The 26350-nt window shown below is 38.5% G+C and overlaps 1 protein-coding gene across 1 annotated transcript; it reads left to right on the plus strand.

Moving 5' to 3' along the window:
• Positions 1 to 3990: 3990 nt before the first annotated feature.
• abhd17aa (abhydrolase domain containing 17A, depalmitoylase a) lies at positions 3991 to 17441 on the plus strand. Its single transcript, XM_053651764.1, has 5 exons — positions 3991 to 4314; positions 11593 to 11987; positions 12675 to 12869; positions 13947 to 14126; positions 16488 to 17441. Exons 2-5 carry the CDS (start codon positions 11629 to 11631, stop codon positions 16711 to 16713), a joined length of 960 nt encoding a protein of 319 aa, XP_053507739.1. The 5' UTR covers positions 3991 to 4314; positions 11593 to 11628; the 3' UTR covers positions 16714 to 17441.
• Positions 17442 to 26350: the final 8909 nt, after the last annotated feature.

The following is a 26350-nucleotide window of genomic DNA, read 5'->3' on the forward strand; positions in this document are numbered from 1 at the left end:
AGTTATTAAGGAAACAAATTAAAAATTAATAAGGAAACAAATTAAAGTTATATATATAAAGTTTATGAAAGTTGAAAATAATATTAATAGTAATAAAACAAAAATAACAATAGGGTGCCTATGCACCTTTGGTGCTTGGCCCCCTAATAAGCAGAATCCGTAGAAAAACAATAGGTGCCTTGCACCTTCGGTGCTTGGCCAATAATAAGAACAGGTAGAACAACAATAGGGTGCCTGTGCACTTTCCGTGCACTTTCTATGCACCCCTAAAAAACTAACAAAATATATATTTCAATACCAGCTGTACATCTATCCCTGCTAGGTCAAGTTTGATTTGTATCCACTAATCCTCTTCTTCAGAGCAGTTGCCTACATTTGGTGGATGTCATCATTTAGAAAACTACTCAGATTCAAGTTGGTCGTTGGTGATTTTCTCTTCTACAGATTTCTAAATTTTTTATGTCATGTCCTCTTCACATTCTGGTAGATGACAAGAAAATATCTGCTACAATAAAGGGGGGGACTGGTCTCTGTGGATACCTCAGTTTTGGTAAATAAAGGCAAAACAAATCATTTGGACCACAATCATCCACACATTCAGGATAAGGCTGCGTCTCTACTTGCCTGTCAGAAAGCTCTCCTTCTTGTGCTAGCATTTAGGTGTTCTAGTCTGGGCATGCTTTGGGTTTGATGGAGGGATCACAGTAGACAGGGGCTGGAGGAATTTTGCTCTTTGGTATCCAAATTGGCTGCAATTTGGGCAAACATTAGTTGGGTAATTGCCGTTCTTTCACCTCATGTTGCATTAATACACATAATAAATTGCCTTATACCACAGTGTTTATGAATTCTCAAATCTGTTTGGTCAGAAAGTGTTGATTAATGTTCTATAACAACACAGCCACAAGATTTGAATGAATGAATGAATGTAACTACAAACTAATAGAAAATGTATGGGCCTTATCACACCAGCTGTTAGAATTCGAAGACTCAAATGATAAGATTTCTTGATAGTCAATATTTTTCAAGCTCAATGCAGATCTCGGAATAGACACTAACTGAAGGTTAGGATCAAACCACAGACCTTTGGAGCTGTGAGGCACTGACTCTACCTGCTGCTACCTGCTGCTCCATAATTAAGAAAGCCCAGCAGTGCCTCTACTTTCTGTGAAGGCTGAAAAAAAGCCCATCTCCCACCCACCCCCCTATCCTCCTCACATTCTACAGAGAGACTATCGAGAGTATCCTGAGCAGCTGCATCATTGCCTGGTATGGAAATTGCATCGTCTCGGATTGCAACACCCTGCAGCGGATAGTGAGGACAGCTGAGAAGATCATCGTGGTCTCTCTTCCCGCCATCGTAGACATTTACACAACAAGCTGCATCTGCAAAGCCACCTGCGTTGTGGATGACCCCACACACCCCTCACACAAACTCTTCACCCTCCTGCCGTCAGGCAAATGGTACTGAAGCATTCAGGCCCTCACAGGCAGACTGTGTCACAACTTCTTCCCCCAAGCCATCAGACTCCTCAACACTCAGAGCCTTGACTGACAACACACACACACACACACACACACACACACACATACTCAACTGAACACCTTCCCACTTCTCTTGCACTTTTTGCACATTTTTGTGTTGACTATCTGCCTTTTTGCTGCAACTCTATTTTATAAAATTATTTAAGTATTTAAATTCATGTCACTACTACACTCTTTACCTGGTTGCTACCACAATAAATGCTTATCTGCTGAATACTACGTCATAGTATTTTATGTTTACATTCACAGCATTTTTATTATATTGTTATTCTTTTGAACTGTTATATCCGACACTTCCACACTAAAACTGTGTACTGGTCGGCGCTATGCTGTCTCTTACTGTGCCTGTTGTCGTGTTTTAGTAGTTACTGTACTGTCTTGTGCTGTTTACACAAATGTAGAAATGTGTTAACTTTTGTAGTCCTGTGTTTTATGCCGTACCCTGGCCCTGGAGGAATATTGTTTAGTTTTACTATGTACTGTACCAGCTGTATATGTGTGAAATGACAAGAAAGTCACTTGACTTGACTATAGTGTCTGAACAGTTTTAGTCAATGAAAAATCTAAATATTTTAGTCTATGTAACTTCAATATGACCTTAGTCATATTACCATTCCTTTAGGAGAGCATACGATAACGTTTCTCTAGCATTTTTAATCATGTTGCTCCAGCTTTGTATAACCTTGCTAAATGTAAATAAGCATGCCTACTTGAGTGACTCTAATGAGTAGGGATGTCACGAGAACAGATACTTCGGTACCAAGTCGGTACCGACATTCTTAAAATGTGACGGTACTTGTTTTTCTGCACTAGAATTGGATTCTAGTGCAGGTACCGAGGTTGCAATTCTTGCGGACCTGATGGGGCAGCAAATACGCGCAAGTGTTTTAGTCGGTCCACAAGTGGTGAAGAAGAAGAAGAATGCCTACAAGCACACAGGTGAGAAAAACTACAGAAGTTTAGCTCTGCCCCGACTGAGAGGAAAGCTAGTATCGGTTTCCGGTGTGCAACGATGCTATCGTTCATTTCAAACAAAGTGAGGAAACACCTGGAATTTGGAGAAGCACCTGAAAGACGGTCCTATATTATGTTTGGTTGAGGAAGCTGGCACTGTGGCCGTGAAACCAGCTAACGTTATGCTCCATGTAATGTTAGCGATAGCCTGTTATTTGTTAACGACGCTAACTCATTGCAGTGTTATAAACTACCTCCGAATGGGCCACCATGCATCGCCATTCAGCCTGTGTCCTGTCAGCTAAATGTAGCCTCATGTCACTAATAATTATTCAAATGTTCATGCTTTTAATAAATCATTTTGGCCTGCCACCATATCAGTGAATTTAAACTAATGCTTGCATTCAGAGTATACGGTGTGTGTGTGCGTGCGTTTAGGAATGCACCTCCACTCATTGACTACGTTTACATGGACAGCATTAATCTAATTATTAACCTTACTCAGATTAAGATAATAATGTGATTAAGGTGTTTACATGAGTCGCTTTTAGAATACTCCTGTCATGTTCCCGTTTTACATGTTATAGAACATAATTAGATTAACAGCCGCGTCATTACGTCACCGCGCCACGCCGTCCACCGTCCCTCCTGAATTTCACGTATCAACATACAGTTCGTCTTCGTTATGGTACCGTATACAGTTTTGGGTGTTTTTATTCAAATTTTTCACGAACGCTTTAAGTGCAGTTAATTATTTGTCGTGCTATACGTGAAAATAGACAACTGCCTGAAGCCATGGGGTGTGTCCCAAATCGCGTAATTACCGTCTATTTAGTAGCCGAGATACATGTATTTTTCCCCACTACAGGCATATAGTAGGCAAGTATGCGATTTGGAACGCGGCCGAACTCTCTTGTTCGCCGTAAAATGTAAAACTGCCATGTGTGATCGTGTCCTGTCGCAAAATGCGGTGAAAACTCTCACACGACGTTCAAAATGTGATTAAGGTGTTTACATGTCTTTAATACACGTCCATAATGTGACTAAAACAGGAGTACTCCACCTGTCTTAATTAGATTATTGCTTACTTCGATTATGACCTTAATTAGATTAAGGTAAGTAAAAATTGCTGTTTACATGGTAGTTTCTTAATCAAAGTATGGTCTTAATCGGATTAAGAGTGGATTATTGTTGTCCATGTAAACGCAGCTATTGTCACAGTGTTTGATAACTAAAATACCCTCTCTCATCCCCCACCCCCCACCCCCCTTCTCTGCCAGTATCAGCCAGAGGAGGATGCCCTCCAGGAGAGTTTTTAATTAAATGTTTTTAATTTTATTTTTATACCACACCGTGGTATCGACTTTGGTATCGAGTATCGTGTACTTCTGGTGGTATCGGTACCAACTACTAGATTTTTGGTATCGTGACATCCCTACTAATGAGATACTGTCAGGTATGGACAAGAATAAAAGTTAATATTTCAAATCATTCTTTATCGGCCATTGTTTTGGTTAGAAAGGGAATGAGCTACTGTAGAAGATGAAATTAGTTGAGTAATTGCATACAAAATGGCACACGGCTCTTATTTTGGAGGAAAGGCGAGTCGTAAACTCCTTATACACGAAATCTCAGCCTTCACACTATGTGTTGCTTGTCGTTACGGTTAGCAAAACAGCTACTCAGACCGGATGACTCTCTGCACTTAATCCCTAATGATGATTTTAGTTATACGGGGAAAAGATTGGGAACCGAGTTTAATGTCTTGGCATGTATAGATACATAAAAACCTCTCGGAGATTCTGCTAGTTTTCGGTAAGTTTTTCGGATGTATATCTCTCACTATCGCACCCGACGCCGAACTAGCCAAGTTTTAGCCAAACTCTTTTTGGTTGAATCTCAAACGGCTCTCTAGTGGTCATCTAGTGCAAAACAATAGTGTGTAGCCGCCATCATTACACGACCTGTGTAGTGCACTTGTATAAGAAGTGTCGCGCTATTTGGGATTCAGTCTGTAGCTTGCCGAGATAGGCAGATAGCAGCATTTGTGAACATTATGTATTTTAATAGTTTCATAGCTAGACAGCGAGGGAACACTTTTAAGACTACTTAAATAACCACCAATTATTGTAAAAAAAAATGATTGTAATACATTTAATTATCTTTTTATATCGAATTACATCGAGAGAAAAGGGTTACGCCGTGCCGCTCGGAGCAGGAAGCTCGCTAATTCAGCTAGCTAATTACACTACTGTCTTGTTAAAGATAAGAACTCTTACATGTAACGCTTGCACTATATACTTTGTCGTTCAGTTGTATACAACGCTTACGTCTACAAATGTGTATTTTTTTTATGGATGTATAAAAAGATAAACATTCGACGGTTAACACCAGAATTATTGGCACCCTTTAAGATAAGAGCATAAATGCTCATATAAAATGAACTGTGACCACAGTGATTAAGATTTTCCGTTCAAAACAGTTGGGAGCCCTGTGGAGGGAAATGTGTTCGTGCTCATTATTTTATTTTTTTCGAATTAGTAACAAATTATTTCAAGGTATTTTGTCGTTATTAACATTTAATAACTCGTATGTTTGATATTATGTTGACGCCACAGTCTGTGAATCAGACTAATTCATGGAAAATCAGCGTGTAATTCTTATAGTAAGACCTAAATCTGGTTTACATAATATTCTCAAAGTAAGAATTAAGTCGGGTTTATTTCCTAATACATGATTATATAAAAAAGCAAAAGTATTTTAAGTCACTGAAACCCGTTTGGAAAACGGGCTTCCGGTCTGGAATGGTTGTTTGGATGGGCTTCCTGTGTCAGTCATTTTGTAGACATGCTACTCTACGGGCCACGGTAGATTTTGGGGGCGAAGCTTCGTGAACATGTATTCAAATCATTCAAATATCTAATGTACCTTTTAATTCTTATAGTAAGTAAGCGAGATGTTGTTTTCATGATTGGTAAATCACCGACATGAGTTTAGGTGTGGTCAAGGTTCTGACTCCTTGCTCCTAATCACGCCTGGTCCTGCAGGAAGTTTGACCAATCCTGCCTCCTCACGCAGTTCATTATCAGTACGTTTACATGGACAACAATAATCTGATATTAAGACGATGCTATGATTAAGAAACTACCATGTAAACAGCGATTATTGATTACCTTAATCTGACTAAAGTCATACTCGAAGTAAACACAAATCGAATTAAGACGTGGAGTATTCCTGTTTTAGTCGCATTATCAACGTGCATTACTGACTACGTTTACATGGACCGTAAAAATCTAATTATTGACCTTATTCTGAATAAGACAATATTGTGATTAAGGTGTTTACATGAGTCGCTTTTAGAATATTCCTTTCATGTTCTCGTTTTACATGTTATAGAACATAGATCGATTAACAGCACACGTCATTACGTCACCTCGCCGTCCGACGTTCCCTCCCGAATTTCATGTATCAACATACAGTTCGTCTTCGTTATGGTACCGTATACAGCTTTGGGTGTTTTTATTAAATTTTTAAGAAATCTTCAAGTGCAGTTAATTATTTGTCATGCTATACGTGTAAATAGACGACTGCTTGAAGCCATGAGTTGTGTCTGAAACCGCGTAATTACCTGCTATTTAGTAGCTGAGATACATGTATCTCGCCTACTATATAGCAGGTAAGTACATGGTTTCGGACGCAGATGTGCTCTCTTACCGTCAAATGGTTGAGCCCTGCCGTGTGTGTACGTGTCCTGTCGTACAAAGTGGTGAAAACTCTCACACGACCTTATTAGTGTGATTAAGGTGTTTACATGTCTCTCAGTACGTTTACATGGACAACAATAATCCAATATTAACCCGATTAAGACAATACTCTGATTAAGAAACTACCATGTACACAGCAGTTTTTATTACCTTAATCGAAGTAAACACAAATCGAATTAAGACGTGTAGTATTCCTGTTTTAGTCGCATTATCGACATGCATTACAGACATGTAAACACCTTAATCACACTATTAACGTTGTGTGGGAGTTTTCACCGCATTTTGCGACAGGACACGTACACACACGGCAGGGCTCAACCGTTTTACGGCAAACAAGAGCACGGCTGCGTCCCAAATCGCGTACTTACCTGCTATATAGTAGGCGAAATACATGCATCTCAGCTACTAAATAGTAGGTAAGTACGCGGTTTCAAACCCAGCTCATGGCTTCAAGCAGTCGTCTGTTTGCACGTTTAGCATGACAAATAATTAACTGTACTCGAAGCTTTCTTAAAATGTAAAATAAAAACACCCAAAACTGTATGTTGATACGTGAAATTCTGGAGGGACATCAGACGGCATGGCATGGGGACGTAATGATGTGTGCTGTTAATCAGTCTGTGTGCTATAACATGTAAAACGGGAACATGAAAGGAGTATTCTAAAAGCGACTCATGTAAACACCTTAATCACAATATTGTCTTATTCAGAATAAGGTCAATAATTAGATTACTGCTGTCCATGTAAACTTAGACTTTGTTTGCACCTTCCTGCGAGTTTCTGACAAATTTAGTTGGGTACTCAAAATATGCGTAGATTAATAACCACTGTGACCCTGACCAGAGTAAACCATCACTGCACCTATGGCTGCACGATTATGGCCAAAATGATAATCCCAATTATTTTGATCAATATTGAGATCATGATTATTTTTCACGATTATTAATTGACTTTAGTGACAACATATTTTTATTGCACTTTCATATTTAAATAAACAGACGGCTGCTTTCACCTCCATGTTGTGCTACATTCCTGCTAATGTACAAATCTTTGCATCAAATTAGACTGATCCTTAAAGTGCATCATCTCGTAGAAGCAAATTATAAATAAAATTGTACCCAGAATATAGGATAAGTAAAAATAAAAATGCCATCAACCAAATGAAAATATGCAATCCAATAAAACAAAATGCAACCGAATGAAAACAATTCAGGCATATACAGAAAAGGCAATAACAGTGTTTACAGGAGGAAAGTTGTAGCCAAATCACCCAATAGAGCGGTGCAGCGATGACGTCATTTTGTAGCAGAACCCGGAAGTTAGCATCACACCGGTTCCCTCGACAAAAACACAATGGATTTTCACATAGACTTTTGAAATATTTAAAAAAAAAAAAAAAAAAAAAAAAAAAAAGCTTTGTGATTAACAAAAGTTTCCAATGCTAACACGTTTTGTGTATCAAGATAATTTTCGCAAATGAACACAACTTTGAAGTTTGAAGCCTAAATACAATCTCCAGAAATAAAAAGCTAACTGTAACAAACTACACCATGGTCGTTCGACTTCAACGTCACCACCACCAAGCTTCCCACAACTTTTCCAAACATAATTTATACATTTTCCATAATACGGATTTACTCTGTGGATGAATCTTTATCCACCTTTTTTGGGGGGAATTGTGAGAACCAGTTTCAGGGCTCTAAGGTAACAATTTCTTTCTAACAATTACAAAAATTTAGGGGCACAGTCAAAAATTTTGGAGCACGGTTGAAGTTTAGATTTTTTTTTTATTTTTTTAGGCACATTAATGTGCCACAATATAACACAGAAGTAGGCATGTGAAAACTTGAGCTGGTCAATTATGACAGAATTTAGGAATATAGTGTGAGCCAAGACTAATTAATTTACCTTCTGATAAACTAAATTTAATATTTTCAGTCAATTTTACAGACTGTATGCAAAATACAACCGTTAACCTGTTCCACCTTGTAAACAAATACAATAAACCTCAATGTTCAGTGTTTGAAGTCTGCTCCTCTTAAATATATTTAAAGCTACACTATTAGACATTTTCCACTGTCATGGTTCTGGGCTGGAGTGAGTTCTCGAACCGCTCTGTGTATATTGTGTATATATCTGAATAATCTCATATAGGATGTGATTGGGTGAGTTCATTTACCCGTCAGATGCATAGCGCTTTAGATTATTGGTGTTCATTAGGGATGCTCCGATCAGGATTTTTACGTCCGATACCGAACCAGATACCAATCTTTTTTTGTTTAAACTTTAATCAGGAGGTCTGTCATAAACAGTTAAATGTAAGCTCTCTGCTCATGGTCACTGTTAATTAAATTAAAATAATAGCAATGAGAAATACTGTTGGTTAATTGATAAATAAACAAGCATAAAATATTTGTTTTTAAATATCTTAAACAATAAAGAGTCCTAATTAAAAGTAGACTAACACAAGCATGATCCATATTAGGAAAAAGGCTAATAGCTTTCTAAGGAAATAGCGAACTAAGCTTAATGTCAAATTGATATTAAATGCAACCCATAGTAATTAAACATTATTTCATTTCTCATTTTATTTATATTTTATGAAGTTATTATATCTATTTTTTATATTAAATGATTTATTTATAATTAACCACATTTTCTGTCTTTACATTTTAGTGGTTTTATTTTTGTTTGTTTATCAGTTTTAGATCGGTTCCCCCAGTACAGTGTCCATGTCTGCTGATAATATTATGTTTTTTGGGGGATTAAATCAGAACAAGCACGGTGTAGATGCATTTTGGACTTCCTGTAGTTTTTATTCCGATTGTATTATACAACTCCGAACAGGTCACTCACACCGGTGTGAATAAATATTTAGTCACAGTCGCACAAACAACTTTTCAGTGACAAACGCGAGTGAAATGGTCGCACTGTAGAGCCCTGAGTTTATCTGCAAAGTGTTTTCCTGTTCAGCGTGATGAGGTTTAATGTCCCTGACAACCTCTGTAGTGCCATTTAGCCACATGTTAGTGTCATGATTTCCCCTCGCGCAAGCACTGGAGCTCGCAGCGAAACTGGCAGATCAAGCGCTAAAATGCTCTCATTTCCGGGTTTTGGCATTACAAAATGAGGTCATCCCTGCGCCGCTCTATCGTGATTGACTGTAAGTTTAGGAAGCCCTTGATTTGATCTGCAGCGGACTTTTCTATGAGTGGAGGACGAACTTTAAACATCAATATCGCAGTTGATATTGACGTCATGTTCATGTAATCGTGGGCAGTCAAAATCATAATCGCGATCGATATTCAATTAATTGTGCAGCCCTAACAGAAGAGGTGACGATGACTTAGGTTCTGTGAGATCCCAGTCCTGATGCACACCTCTAACTGATAGTTTGGGTCTGGTTTATGGCCAGCAGTTCAGAGGAGCTTTTAAATATGATAAGAAGTCTGCTAATTACCAGGCTGCTGAGACCAGAACCTGGTTGCATCTGCCAGGAGGTTAAGGCTGTGCCATAGATAGTGACCCCAAATCATACACCTAAATAATTAAAGATATATGAATGCAAAAATTGTTTTGCAATGCTTGTTGGTGGAGTTGGGGTACTTGGTTCTGGACTCGGACTCGAGTCCAATTCTGAACGAACTCGGACTTGTCACACTCTCGGGTAAATTTGTACTCGAACTTGACGCGGACTCGGAAATTTTTCCGAGCACAGTCGAGACCGCGTCATGTGTAACGCGAAAAGAAAGATAAAAAATAAATAACAACATAAAATTAAGATAAGAAGAAATTAATGAATGTCTTCCTGCCTGACCAGGGGGCTTTCTGTGCATACACACCTGAAACACGCGCACTGGAAGACGCCTCATCATGCGAGTGCTGAATTGAGGTCTCTTTAACGTTTTTTTACGCTTGGATGGTCAAATAAATAAATACAAATGCATCATGTCAAAATGCAGGTCTGGCCGAGTATTCATGTAAACACAGTCGGTTATGTCTTAAGTGAATGTAAACAGTTGGTGGGAAAAATCGGAGGTGTCAGTACAGTGTATTAGATCTGTGCATTAGGTCTTAAAGTGACAGCAGTCTAATAAACCTGCTGTTGTCCGTGTCATTAATGTTAATCAAACAACAAAAGAGAGAGAAAATCACTCTCTCACTCATTTCACTGAATAACTTCAGTAAATGTAATAAGAATCACTGTATATGTCACACAGTGAAGTCTTTTATTTTACATTTAATTGCTGTATTCAATTTCCATAGTATTTCTTACTTGAATACTACTGACAGACCTACCTGAGAAAATGCATTGTTATCGTGAAATAAGATTGTAGTCATATCGCCCACCCCTAAACATTAACATTTGGTGATTCCAGTCTTGAATTTCACGTAAAATGGGAAATGTACTTCTTAATGTAGTAAATATCATAAACCCTGCTGATAGGGATTTCTTTTTTCATTTTAGGAATGAAAAAGAACAGAGCTGTGTTCAGAAATGAGTTTGTTGTCATTCATAGACGGATTAAAAGCAGTAATATAGCATGAAGCTTGTTGTTATGGCGTGCTGCTAAATGTAACTCGACTCTGTACTCTCTGTCTCTCTCTCGGCCTATATAACTGTGGGAGACGCATCAAATCATTGAAATGTCAGCTCGAACTGGGGGAAATAATATAGTGTAATACAATAACAACACAGCTTCATTTGTATTTTCATACACTTAAAAGTTCTACATATACCTCTATATCCTTTTTTTATTTCTTCGAAACCATTTTTTTTTTATAGGAAACTAGTTGAGATGCGATGACATGAAATAAAAATATTAAATGGCAATAGCAAGATGTAATAGTGTTATTTTGTTTAAATTTATGTTGCCATTGGTTTGTGAAGGTTAAAATATTAATTTAACAGCTCAGTGTTGAGTTTACAATTACAATTGCAATTTCAAATCTTTTTTTCCAATTTAATTACTTTCTGGACTCTGCTAGACTCGATTTGGACTCGGACTTGATTGGTTAAGGACTAGGTCTCGACTCGAATTCAACCCAACACTTCTTACTGGCATTGAATCCTGTTGAAAACCTGTGATCTGAATTGAATATAGCTCTACAATTGTTCTGAAACACTGATAGATGCTAACAAGATATTTAACAGTATATTCATTACAGTGAATGTCCCCCATATGTTTAATCTCAAAATTGGATTAATTGTGTGCGGTGTTTATATATTAACATTGAGTCATTTTCATGGAAGCTTCAGATAGATCTTGTTTTGTCTGGTCAGCCGAACTTTGTCTAATGTTATTGGATCTGTTTGTCTTGTTCTCAGGTTCTTCCAGCTTTTCTGTAACTTGGTGCTGGAAAGATGAACGGATTGTCGGTCAGCGAGCTGTGCGGCCTTTTCTGCTGCCCTCCTTGCCCGAGTCGGATTGCAGCAAAACTGGCCTTCCTACCCCCAGAGCCCACTTACACTTTACTGCCTGAAATAGACTCGCCCCCGACCATAACCTCAAACCAGAGCGCCTCGGGCCTGCGTTCTCGGCTGAGTCGGAGAGGTGGAGGAGGAGACCGAGGTGGAGAGGGCAGGTGGAAGCTCCATCTCTCAGAGCGAGCCGAGTTCCAGTACTCCCAAAGAGAGCTGGACAGGACAGAAGTCTTCCTGACTCGCTCTAGTCGTGGGAACAAAGTGGGATGCATGTACATCCGCTGTGCCCCCACAGCCAGGTAGAACTTCTACAATCGTTAGTATTAATATTATATGTGCAGGCTACCGTTTCCATCCCACAAAGCAAATAACATACTCTCCTTTATTTATATGGGCTTTCCATGACGACAAGCATGGACCTTCTTACATAAACTAACACATTACCGGCACATTAGTACTATTTTTTTATTTATTTATATATCGATCTATCTGTCTATCTATTTATTTATTTATAATGTTGCGGGGGTCAATAGAGTAATCCATTTTTGCAGTAATTTATTCATTTTCGTGAATGAATGTGCTGCTGTTTGTCTAATTGTAGTGCTGCGTGATAATGATTGCAATCATTATTATAATTGTTTTGGTCTTTTTTTCTACTTTTTTTAAAAATTCATGATCATTTATCTCGTATACCACTATAATTATTGATACTAATTATCGCTATAATTATTCATCCAATTTAAGAACAATTATTTTATTTGAGCTTCATCATCTTATTTTAATTGGACAAAAACAGCATTTAATGTCAGCCTTTTGTAGTAGAAGCCTTTATTTCATAGCATGTATAAATCTTTTAAAGGTGAACATGTTCACAAGAAGTCTCGTACTTATTAAAGGATGTTACGTTTATTTTAGTCTTGATATATTTTTTATGAGTACTAAAGGAGTTGTGTGCCTGTAAGGATTGCTCATGTTTGTCTCTGCAGGTACACGGTGCTGTTCTCCCATGGTAATGCTGTGGATCTGGGTCAGATGAGTAGCTTCTACATTGGCCTGGGCACACGCATCAACTGCAACATCTTCTCCTATGACTACTCGGGTTATGGAGCCAGTACGGGGAAGCCGTCTGAGAAGAACCTCTATGCTGACATAGATGCCGCCTGGCATGCGCTGCGCACCAGGTGAGCAAAAGGCATCCAGTGTGGGAAGATTTGCAGCTAAGTGTACTGTTTTACTACATTACAGACTTGACCTAAACATTGCTCTAAATTATGTGAAGTGCTAATACTTAAACCTTGATAGTGGGAACGTTATAGAATAGAGTCAAGTGTCCTCCTCTAGAGCCAAACCATTGATAAACCTTCAGCAACATGTGACACGAGATATCAAGGAGCTACATAAGCATATTGTGCAAAAATGGCATGCAAAAGTTTGCATACCCTTAGGGGAAAAAAAAATTCAACAAAGCAATTTTATGTATGATAACTATTCTAGCCCCAAGCCATAAAAATATATTTAAAAAAATAAATAAATCCTGGCCGAGCATGTGTCTGTTTATTTACTTAACTCCCAGGGACATGTGAAGACTTCAGCAGACGATGTTAAAATGCAACACCACGCATGCAGTCTCTCAGTTTCTATTGCTAAATTATGGTACCTTTTGTTATAAATTATACCACAGTGCTGTTGAATCAAATCGGTCCAAAGGTGTTGATTTAATTCTCTGTAGCAGCAGCTGTTTACAAGGTACCTGCTTTACTTAAAATGTTAATGCACTCATTCTAATACATTATTGTTTCTATAGTAACGACTCATTAACAAGGACTTGTACACAAAATAAACCACTAAAGTAAGAAGCGTCTAATCATTGATATGGTGAAGCTTGATATACGGACACATTTATTTCATATTTGTGGAGTCTGCAGGTCTAGTCTAGTCTAGGCAAGTTTCCCAGGTTAAAGGTTTGCATCACCAGTTGTGATAGCGATAACTATTGTCTAATAACTTGTATGCTCACCTTTTGCCTTTGTAACTGCATTTAAACTCTTCATCCTGATCTGCTTGTTCTAATTGTGCCAGATGTTGCTCTTCACTCTGCCAGATGTCATACACTGCCATTTTGTTGCCTTTCATGGTGAAACATTTAAAAAAGGTGTAAAATAGAAGTTTTTTTTCTAGAAATATCAAACAGGGAAATAATTATCCGCCAGTTGGTTTTGTGATTATTATTATTAACTTGTCCATTAATTTTTCTCCAGATATGGGATCAGTCCCGAGAACATCATCCTTTATGGCCAGAGTATTGGCACGGTGCCCACGGTGGACCTGGCGTCGCGGTATGAGTGTGCTGCCGTGGTCCTCCACTCCCCCCTCACCTCGGGTATGAGAGTGGCCTTCCCTGACACCAAGAAGACCTACTGCTTTGACGCCTTTCCAAAGTAGGTGTTCCGCCTACCCAGTCAGCTGCAGTGATTTGAAACCAGTGAACACAGATATTCATAATTAGTACAAAGTTCACAACAGTGCAACGTGCTTCCTGTGCCAAATTCACCATTATCTGTTACTGAGACACTTTACGGCTCTTAGACCATGACTATTACTAGTGTTCGAATCGCAGGTTTGGTATATAATTTGCTTAGTCAGAATGATATGAAATGAGCAAAATTGTCTTTTTATTAAGATACCTTACTAGCCCCGAAACCCCATTTATAATATATAGAGGTTAGTACACTTTTCTTGAGATATGGCATGTTTCAACTGGAACTGTGCAAGCAAAAAACACACAGTTGTTGAAGGATCCTTTTTCCGTAAGAAAACTTTGGTACTATGCTATAATATTTCATCATAAGTCATTCTATCTATTTATTGATGCATACATACAGTACTGTGCAAAAGTCATAGGCATGCTATTTTTTTAATACAAAGTTTATTATAGATTTTTATTTTCTGACCTCTGCATTATTGAGTCAATAACAAAAAAAAAACATTTCAACATATTACTTTACTAACTAAAAAAACTGCATAACTGCAAAAAAAAAAAAAAAAAAACCCAAGTGTGACTGTCAAAGTCTCAAGAAGAACTGTAGCAGGTTCTCCAAGATGCTGAGTGATACATCAGTATAATTTCCTTATAAAACTGCACAATTTGTACCTCAGACTGCTGATGTTTGGGTTTGTTTGTTTGTCTTTTAAGCAAAGGGATGTCACACCAAATATTGAATTTGTTTAGTGTATTGCTGTTTAATAGTCTTTACAGAATTCTTTTTTTTAATGCAGAAACGTTCCTTTTTTTAAATTATTATTTTTGAAGGCACCTTTGCTTTACAGCATATTTTCCCCCTAATCTTGAACTGTCCAGATTAGGTGAGTCTGTGCCCATGATATCTTCTGATTCTTGTTCTTGGCTGACAGAAGTGGAACCTGATTTGTCCTTCTGCTGATGTAGCCCATCCACTTCTAGGCTCAATGTTTTGTGCATGCTGAGATGCTTTTATGATCACCAAGGTTGTAAAGACTGAATGTTGGTTACTATAATCTTCCTGGTAGCTTGAACCAATCTGGCCATTTTCCTCCGACCTCGCATATCAACAATGCGTTTCGGCCCACAGGATTGTCGCTCACTCTGTTTTTTGTTTTCCGCACAATTCTGTGTAAACTGTAGAGACTGTAGTGTGTGAAAATCCCAGGAGATCAGAATGAGATCCTCAGTGAGCAAACCAGAGATGACACGAGGAGGAAACTTTAGAAGAGCCTAACTCGAAAGGGCCCTTTCTGTGTGCAACCTGACAGTGGTTCATGTTCAATATCAGCATATTGTGAGTAAATGTTCTGGGTTGAGCACTTATAGCAGCAGGTCTTATGTACTACATATGTTAAGTCTAGAGTGTCCAGGTGAGATTATCCACTTAAGTGTAAACTACTTGCAAGCAACATGACAAAGCCTGTGGATTGAAGCACTCAACCAAAACTAGAGGTTATTCAAGCTTGTTGCGTATGCCAGAGTTTATTCAAGCTTGTCGGGTATGCCGGAGGGTATTCAAGCTTGTCGGGTATGCCGGAGGGTATTCAAGCTTGTCGGGTATGCCGGAGGGTATTCAAGCTTGTCGGGTATGCCGGAGGTTATTCAAGCTTGTCGGGTATGCCGGAGGGTATTCAAGCTTGTCGGGTATGCCGGAGGGTATTCAAGCTTGTCGGGTATGCCGGAGGGTATTCAAGCTTGTCGGGTATGCCGGAGGGTATTCAAGCTTGTCGGGTATGCCGGAGGGTATTCAAGCTTGTCGGGTATGCCGGAGGGTATTCAAGCTTGTCGGGTATGCCGGAGGGTATTCAAGCTTGTCGGGTATGCCGGAGGTTATTCAAGCTTGTCGGGTATGCCGGAGGGTATTCAAGCTTGTCGGGTATGCCGGAGGGTATTCAAGCTTGTCGGGTATGCCGGAGGGTATTCAAGCTTGTCGGGTATGCCGGAGGGTATTCAAGCTTGTCGGGTATGCCGGAGGGTATTCAAGCTTGTCGGGTATGCCGGAGGGTATTCAAGCTTGTCGGGTATGCCGGAGGTTATTCAAGCTTGTCGGGTATGCCGGAGGGTATTCAAGCTTGTCGGGTATGCCGGAGGGTATTCAAGCTTGTCGGGTATGCCGGAGGTTATTCAAGCTTGTCGGGTATGCCGGAGGTTATTCAAGCTTGTCGGCTTGTGAAAGTGGTTTCACAACCCATGCAAACATCATTTTGTGACGTAACCTCCATGATATTGATCAGTCTCTCTGTACTATATTAACCAATGCCTCCACCTTTTCTTTTAGCATCGAGAAGGTGTCAAAGATCACATCTCCAGTGCTAATCATCCATGGCACCGAGGATGAGGTGATTGATTTCTCGCACGGCCTTGCCCTGTTCGAGCGCTGCCCCAAGGCTGTGGAGCCGCTGTGGGTGGAGGGAGCCGGCCACAACGATATCGAGCTCTACAGCCAGTACCTGGAGCGCCTGCGCCGCTTCATCAGCCAGGAACTGACCGCCCAGTATGCCTGAAAATCCAGCAGCTCAAAGCTCAGTCCAGGTGAAACGAACACTCCAGTGTCAATTTGAGGGCCTGCTTCAACATTTTCTACTCTGTAGGCTGGTAAATATTAACATGCAGACCTGGATGACTCAACATCTTGAAGCAGGACCTTGTGGGTCCAGTATAGCAGGGCAAAAATCACCACAAACTGTATTTGTCATAATTTTCTTCTTATTATTGTATTATTATAATGTTATTATTTCTTTTGCTCAAGGCATCTACACAGAGACTGCCATAAGTGCAATTTCTTAGATTAATTCTTGTTTGGTTCAATATTTTGGGCTGGTGGATTTAATGGTAATTTAATGGAGGATTTAATTTTCTGCTCCTTCCTGTATGTATGTGCTCTCTGCTGGACAGATCGGGTGTTTTGTCTGACCTTGTGGAGACCATTATATGGGCCAAGTGTGTATGTACTGATTTATTACAGACTCTTTAAAATGCTTTTTGATCTCAAGCACCTCTTTTGCCCTTTTGTTCCGTTTAATTTGTCCCTTTTTAAACGCATTTGGATTGCCACCCAGCTAGCAGCATCTTGTGTCTGGTGTGTGTTTAACAGGGCATGAACTGAGTGTTAAATTTAGGCAGCAAGCAATATACTTTGGGTTACTGTGAATACAACTATAAGGCAACCTTGATACAAAAAAAAAAAAAGTAAACACCCCCGCCCCCGGAACAAATGAACTGAAAAAAATAACGTCAATTTTCCTTTAATGCAATTAAAGTTCACATGAATGTAGCTTTCATCTTTCATTCTCCACAATGATGATTAGATTACGAGTAAACTAGGGGTTTCTCTGTTATCTTTTAATCTGAACTGCTTTGTTGGTGTGCTTTCCTCTGAATCTCATTCATGTCTCTCTTGAGCTCTTTAAATCTTGTATATACTTCCCTAAAATCTCTGTCTTACACACATTCTCACTCTGTCTCACTGTGACATTATACACACTAACTATTCGTACATCGTCCCAGTGCCTCACCTTTTTAATTCGCAAGTTTTCTTGTGAATTAAGAATCCGTACTTCTGTTCTCTCTTTCGATCTCTGACATTGTTGCACTATTTCCTCTTTCTCACAGCAGCAGTGTCTGTAAAGCTTAAGAGATGTTGAGAGGTTTTGAATATAAATGCATTAAACAAAAACACATTGCTAATTTGTAAGATATCCTTCCTCTTTTTTGGTATTTCCTATTGCTGACAGTTTTTTTTGTTTTGTTTTTTTTAGTAATCTATTTATGACATTTACCATTTCTCGCAGTTTAGCTATACTTAACGCATTTTAAGAACATTACGAAGAACTTGCAAATCTATTTTTCTAAGAGTAAATTTTTGCTCTAGTGCTCTAGTTTTGTCTAAATCAGAGCTATTCTTAAGGGACTGGAGAATAGTTTTATTGCTATTTGGTTGAAGTGAAAAGAGGATAATTCAGCCCACTCCCTAAGATAATTAGATTTGCCTTTGTCATCAATCTAAAGTCACTTTTGAACATGATCACCTGGACAAAATCTATTTAAATTCCAAAAAATACCTTGGGTTTTGGTCTCAAAGTGCAATAACATCAAAATGATACGAGTTATAAGTGTAAGCTGCAGCCTCAGTGTGGGTACGCTCACCCTCTACACTCCAAATGGCAATAAACCTAAGCTTTATGATGCAGATGTTTGGAAAAACATTTTAGAAACCCTCATATTTAAAATGATTAATGTATTATTCTTTTTTTCCAGCTGCATCCATGTATAAGTGTGTAGGCATGTTTCCGTTGGTGAAAGAAGCATAATGAACTTTTTTTCTTTTCTTTGTGTATCCTTTTCTTAGCTGAAGAATGTATGTGTTGTAATGTAACTGATTTAATAAAAGTGATGATGACTGCGTAAGAAGTGTTCTTAATTGCCTTAAATCTGGTTCATTAGAAGGTACTGATGAATTTTCAGCTCTGACTTTAGTTCCAGCTGTAATTCAATTCACAGATTTACACCAATCAGCCATAGCATTAAAACCTCTGAGAGGAGAAGTGAATAACACTGATTATCTTGTTACAGTGGCACCTGTCAAGGAGTGGGATATATTAGGCAGCAAGTGAACAGTCCGTTCTCGAAGTTGATGTGTTGGAAGAAGGAAAAATGGGGAAGCGTAAGGATCTGAATGACTTTGACAAGGGCCAAATTGTGATGGCTAGACGACTGGGTCAGAGCATCTCCAAAATAACAGATCTTGTGGGGTGTTCCCGGTATGCAGTGGTTAATACCTACCAAAAGTGGTCCATGGAAGGACAACTGACAAGAGGGTCATGGGTGCCCAAGGTTCACTGATGCGCGGTGGGAGCGAAGGCTAGCCCATTTGGTCTGATCCCAGCGAAGATCTATTGTAGCACAAATTACTGGAAAAGTTCATGCTGGCTCTGATAGAAAGGTGTCGGAACAGACAATGCACCACAGCTTGCTGCGTAGCTGCAGACAGGTCAGAGTGCCCTCTTTTACATCACGTGGACAGCCGGGTGCCTGTGCATCGTCTACCTGGGGAAGAGATGGCACCAGGATACACTGTGGGAAGAAAACAAGCCAACAGAGGAAGTGTGATGCTCTGGACAATGTTCTGCTGGGAAAATTTGGACACTGGCATTCATGTGGATGTTACTTTGACACGTACCACCTACCTAAACATTACTGCAGACCAAGTACACTCCTTCATCGCAATGCTACTCCCTAATGGCAGTGGTCTCTTTCAGCAGGATAATGCGCTCTGATACACTGCAAAAATTGTTCGGAATGGTTTGAGGAACATGACTAAGTTAAAGGTGTTGACTCAGCCTCCAAATTCCCCAGATCTCAATCCGATCGAGTGTTTGTGGGACGTTTTTATTAATTTTATTAATGCCCTTCTTTAAATAAGTTCATCGGCATAGTCTAAACCTAATAATGAATGACACCACATTGTTATATAACAGAATGTATAACATAAATATAATAATAATAAATGTATAATTATTGATTTGGTTAAGCTTTCATAACCTTTATTGAAGGAGTATCCAGTGTCAATGCTTTGTAACAATGTTACAAAGTGTTCTGACATGGGGAAGTCTTAAGGACAGAGGACTTGGAGTTTTTGGGTTCTCTGTTTACAGGATGAGCGAAACCTTTTTTTTTTGTCTTATTAACTTCAAAAGAGAGAAAAAGATAATATAAGTAGGAACAGGAACATTACACATTGTTAAATTCCACTATAATCAATTAAATGTGTGTGTTCATTACTAAATGCAAATTCTAATTATTGACAAATTTGCCCTTGTACACGAGGAGTAAAGCATTCCAGGATGTGCTGTTATTGGAAAATAATCATGTTTTGGGTGGTAACAGTAACGCCGATTTTTCTATAACAGCACGCCTTGTATTTTATTTCTTGGAGAAGTTCTTTAGGTTTAACTACATATGTAAGGAATAAAACAGTTATGGTGTGCTGATAAATGAAAACTATATTATGTAGACTGCCTGGCATATAAGATGTTACCATATAACATGAAACGTTATATGTGAAACAATAACATGTTTATATAAACCTGTCATTTGTATTAAAGCCTTCGCTACTCTCCGAGCTGCTGACCAGCACACATGAAATGAAACCTTCTGACAAGAGATTAGATATAGTATAAACACTGCTTTCACTGTTACACTGTTCAGTATAACCACCAGATGGCAACATGCTTCCTTCTTTCCATTCTGCAAAACCACCATGTATGAATATGAGAAGCTGCATATAGTAAGTAGCTGTTAATCCTGCTCTCCTGCATTGCATTCTTAAAGCTGTGTTTCATGCAAATAGGCTTCTTGGTTAGAAAGTAGGGTTTGATTTAGTATGACACGAAGCATAAAATATCTACTTGCAGCTTTGCGTTTTATAGAGAGTGACTAATCACATAAACTCTGCAGTGGCAGTGCAAGAAGTAAATGATTTGCTTGTTTAGCTGCTGAAATGTTCTTTAAAACAACCTGTTAAGAGAGTGTGATTGCTGAAGTTTATAAAAGCACTAAAACTACACAGTATGTTTCTAATTTCATTAAAAATGTCAATCAGAAGGTTAAACTTCAGTGATTAAAACACTTGTACACACCTACCCCCTACCCTTATCATGGTCTTAAATTTCAGATTTATTCTCACAGTATTCTGTTGAAACCCAAAAAAATAATGGCACCATGTAACACACTGCAAGCAAGACCCACTTAAATCTAGTTAAAGTGTACTAAAATCAAGCAAAAAATAATAATAATCTGCCACTGGGGTATGGAAAACAGAATTCATGAAAATAGCATAAATATCTAGTCATTAAAATATGCTATTGGATCTTAAAACTAGACAAAAATGCCAAAATTGAAGCAAGTTGTGCTTATTAATAGCAATGAAAACACCGTTATTCAGGATTGACTTACTTAAAATGAGTAGTTTGGTCTCTTGATTGAACGGACTAAGAGTTTATCCCTTAATCTAAGATTAATAATTAACAAAAAGCTTACAATAAGACACAATTTTTTTCAAGCAGCATAATAAAAATAAGTGACTATGTCTTAAATTTAGGCACTAGAAGCATTGTTATTTTTAGCGTTTTTATAGCATTTTTATTGAAACAGGGAAAATCTCTGCAACATAGTGTCAGGGATTGTAGAAGGTGGTGGATGCAAGTGCAGATTTTTGATTGAATAAAGTACAAAACAAACAACCAAAACTGTGAAAACAAGAACCAGAAATGTCACAACAGACACAAGGTTATGACACATGCAGATTATGAGCGAGGCTGTAACACACATGACAACAACAGCTTGACAATTATATGCTGAAAAACTAGAACTTCTTTAGGGGAGCTTATTAGCGGTAACACAGAACAGGTGTGAGTGATCAGTGGGACATGTGATATGATGAACCATGAAAACCCCCACAAGACGGGAAGAACATGCAAACTCCGTGCACACACAGGGCCATGGTGGGAATCGAACCCCCGACCCTGGAGGTGTGAGGTGAATGTGCTAACCACTAAGCCACTGTGCGCCATAATACATAGCTATTTTATTGGAAAAAAAAGAGTCTTAAAATAAGGAAAACAATCGTGTTCATCTGCTGCTATATATTATTGTTGTAGCTAAAACATTGTTGTAGCTTGTTACTGGTTAAATCTTGCTGGTCAATATTAGCTGGAATATCTTATTAAGACAAAGTTAGATATATTTTCTTAAAATGAGATTACGAGATTATGAGAGTTTACATTTTACATAAAAAAACTAAGACTCATTTCCCCAGAAACAAGGCTTTTTTTTTTTTTTTACTTTCTTGAGGCATTTTTTTGGGAGGAAACCCACATACACACAGGGAGAACATGTGAGCACTCCACACAGAGAGTAACCCAAGCTTTAGAATCGAACCCGGATTGTTCCTGGAGATACGACGTGGCAACGCACACCAGTTAAACGAAAATACATTTCTGAAGATATTTGAACGCAGCCGGTGTCTACTCGTCTTCTGCTTTTATTGAAGATACAAAACCACACATAATGTTATGAGTGAAATTCCACTCAGTGCTTAGATACCTACTAAGACGCAAAACCACTTGATTGTGATTGTTAGCTTTCACTTCTCATTAGCCGTCTTACTGCATTTAGCTTGTTCTAAAGTGGGCTTTCAATCCCAGCAGTTGCCCTCAGTTACAGTAGTGGGAACGGCATGCCCTACAAATCTCACTGCTCTAACACACTCAACCCATTTTACGAAAGACTTGATAATTGCTTGATGAGTTGTATCGAGTGTGTTAGAAGCAGGGGAAAAACAATAAACATGCTATGTATGTGGTTCCCACCCCTGGGAGTGAGAATCCCATTTAATCAATCTCTCTACTGCAGACTCTTTTCATTTGTGGCTGTGTAATGACGGAATTTATTGCCTAGCTTGTTGCAGATTCCTTCATAACCTCCAAGAAATGCCTGAAGATGCAGCTCTTCCACAAGCACTGGATGTCCATGCAGAAACATCCCGCGGTGTCTCTGTGAGTGCATGTGTCGATGTAAATGTGTTCTCTTTCATTGTGCTTCTCTTTTATTGTGAGAAACATGACACAGTGTTTTGACTGAAAGAGTAAAAATGTTCCACCTGAGGACTTTTCCACTGCAGGCTTGAGACATCACCTGAAAGCACAACATTCTGGTCCATTTGTAGACCATGTGTATTAGTGTTACAGTTTCTATTATTTGCTGTACTTATTGTCAGTTTGGTTTTGTGGAGTAATGATGTAATGAATGATTTTCAATTTTCAGAAGCCAAAAAGTTCTGTGCACCAATGTCCAATGCTAATTAATAATAATTGTAATCTAAAATAAATAAATAAATAAAAACCACCACGGCTTTAGGTGTTTGGTTTCAGATTTCAGTGCAGAATATATTTATTTATTTCATTTGGCCAAGAATTCTCATTTTGACACATCATCTCTAATTATCCCAATTATTTTGTTTCTCCTCAGTATTAGCACTTTGTGTGTGTGTGTGCGCTAAGCTGCATTTTTCACAGTCAGCCATTTAACAAATCTTTAACAGATGTTTTTTTTTTTTTAGTTTTGTTTTGTTTCGTGACCAGTATTTGTAGCACTCCTCAGTAGTATTAGCACTTATCAGTCCCTCCAGGATTTTGTGAATTTGCGGTTGCAGAAAATAACACAAAATCGAGGCAACTCTGCAATATTCAGTGGAGATTGCAATTTAAAAAAAAAAATTACCACAGATTTGGGCCAAGATGCATCATGTGACTTCATCACAACATGCATTCAGGCAAAGCCGTCTTCGATTCATGTGCATTGAACATGAGTACAGCTAAAAGATCTCATTTACCAGCAGACATCACTGTGAAAGAGTGAACAAAATGATTTCGTTCAATTGCAATTTCGGCAATTCAGGTAGTTTTCCACAAAAAAACTCAAACACAATTTGAAAAAAGTCGCAGCAAAATCAAGCATATTTGTCCGTAACAATCAGAAAAAAAACTCCACAAAATCCTGACTTACTCTAAACTCTGTGTGTTTGTGTTAAACTGTATTTTTCACGTTCCGCTCTGCTACAAATCTTTGCTTAGAATGTATTCTGCCTCATTTTTGAGACAATATCCTATAAATAAATAAGTAACTTTAGGGTAGTAACCCGAGTTCACATCAGGCCGCATCACACCACCCTGCCGTTTTCTTCTAATGGCACGTCATGTTTTTTAACCGTTTTTTTTTTTTTACACTTAATGTTTTGGAAACGTGATGGCACACTTAATGACACTGGAGACTTTATACTCCGGTTATATTTTAGTTTGTTAAATAACAACATGTGTTTTTTTTAAAAATCAGTTTATACCACAGCACTGCTCTGACAGTAGTCCTGGCTGTAACATAAACGATAGGTCTATCGTTTCTATAGTAACAGCTCCTACGTAAGAGCTTGAATGATGGACGCTTATAACCATGGTCTGCTGTGTGTTATTTCTTACTTATTATTAGCCAGTGTGAATTAGCTGTTACTATGGAAACAATAAAGTATTGGAACGAGCACTTGAATATAAACCTGTTTTGAATTATGGCCAGAACTATTGTCAGAGCTGCTGCTGTAGAAAATTAATCGCCACCGACAAATCAGATTTGAGGATTCAATAGCGCTGTGGTATGACTGCAAATGTAAAATGTACCCAAGCGTAGAGTATATACAGTCCACTCTGAAAGTATTGAAACTGCAAGGCCAGTTCTGTTGTTTTTCACTATACATTGAAGACATGTTGGTTTGAGATCAAAAAGATGGACATGACGTGACAGATCAGAATTACATCTTTCATTTCCTCATATTTACGTCTAGATGTGTTAAACAACTTAGAACATGGCACCTTCTGCTGCAACCCTTTTTCAAGTGATCCAAAATATTGGAACACATGACTGATGGGTGTTTCTTGTTGTCCAGGTGTGTGATGTTAAATTGACTGTTTAAAGTATTAATAGCTCTGAATGCCTACTCATGGTTTGATCCCTTAGTTTCACATGTGGACTGCATTTTTTGTTAAAAATGATAAATCAACCTGTAGACCAGCGAGATGGCTACGGGAGAAAAGCAAGCCATTTTGAAGCTGAGAAAAGAGGGACAATCTATTAGAGCCATTGCACAAGCATTGGGCATAGCCAATTAAACAATTTGGAATGTCCAGAAAGAGAAAGATACCACTAGACGAATGTCCGTTTGTGCAACCTCGTATTTCATTTCAGTGTTTTTCTAACAAATAACATGGCTTACAAAGTCATGTGAACTGAACGTCTTTATGAAACTGTATTCTGTTGCATCAGCTGGATTGTACAATTTCTGCTCACATTAGCCTTGGGTGATTTTATAATTTGATAATGTCCTTGGTCACATTCATAGATGTCACTTGAGTGTGCCACTTTTTCCCGGCTTTAAATCCGAACACTGCTGCTAAACCTCTCAGCAGATAATATCAGCCGTTGCATATACAGGAACATTAAAGTATTTACAAGGAGGACCATTTGCATTTTCTTTCTCTGTCCTCTGATCACGCTCTCTTTCTCTATTTCTCTGGAGATTCAATGCTCCAAATTTTCTTCTTTGATCCTGCCAGACTAGTTTTTAAATTTAATATTCTTTCAAGAATGTTCTCAAATTTCTTAAACGGTTACGATATGCCTGGTACGGGAAATCATATTATATATGAATACAATGCCTTTTCGAATCTTTCTCACGGCCTTGCCGATTCATTTGCTTCAAGTGTCCCTTGGGGTGAGTTTGACTTGGACCATATGCAGGCTACGTTTTACAAGATTGTGTATCAGTTTTGACTGAGAATTTCACGCTACGCAGCTTGAAACCGAATCACAAGGCCATCCATCTGTAGGATCTGTGTTGAATTAACCCTGAATTCAGCATGCTGTGTGTGTGTGAGAGGGGGGGCAAAAGAGAGACAGTGAGGTTAATCAGAAAAAGCCTGATCATAAATCATATGAGGTGCAATTTCAATGAAAAAAATACCCACAACAAAAATTCAACATAACACCATTTGAACAGTATAAGTAATGGCTTGTGCACTTATTTATCATATACCACCAAGACAATGATTTTTCACAACACCTACAGTACGTCCTTAGAGGAGAAAAGCTGCTGCTGTGTGCTTTTAATAGACAACCTATTAGAGCATGAACTCCAGCCAGGTTCATTTGAAAAATCAGAATATGGAGAAGTTGCTAGGAAAACATAGCATTTCTTTCATGTCTCATAAGCTGACCTATTTTCAGTATGAATATCTGTGTCTAGACTTGTGGCACGGTACATTATACCACCTTGCTATGGTTTGCTTTTCCTTTTTTCATTTATTTCAGTAAGAATTTGTTATCCAGCAACTACATGGAAAACAACACAAATATGGTTGATACGTATGTCTTAAAACATAAGATGTAGTTGTAGTTGTAAAATAATCATCACCTGGGTGATGTGATGCGTACTGTTACCATGTTACCAAGTCCATCCATTCATCCTTTTTCCATACCGCTTACCCTACATGGAGCGAGGGACATCTTGGATGGGGTGGCAATGCATAGCAGGGCCCA

The sequence above is a fragment of the Ictalurus furcatus genome, chromosome 20, assembly GCF_023375685.1.
Source record: "Ictalurus furcatus strain D&B chromosome 20, Billie_1.0, whole genome shotgun sequence".
Classification (NCBI taxonomy): domain Eukaryota; kingdom Metazoa; phylum Chordata; class Actinopteri; order Siluriformes; family Ictaluridae; genus Ictalurus; species Ictalurus furcatus.

Excerpts from the sequence above, each read along its gene's own strand:
- abhd17aa (XM_053651764.1), top strand. The coding sequence starts at position 11,629 with ATGAACGGATTGTCGGTCAGCGAGCTGTGCGGCCTTTTCTGCTGCCCT. Across the intron at positions 11,988-12,674 it reads CGCTGTGCCCCCACAGCCAG|GTACACGGTGCTGTTCTCCC; the intron begins GTAGAACTTCTA and ends TTGTCTCTGCAG. Across the intron at positions 12,870-13,946 it reads TGGCATGCGCTGCGCACCAG|ATATGGGATCAGTCCCGAGA; the intron begins GTGAGCAAAAGG and ends ATTTTTCTCCAG.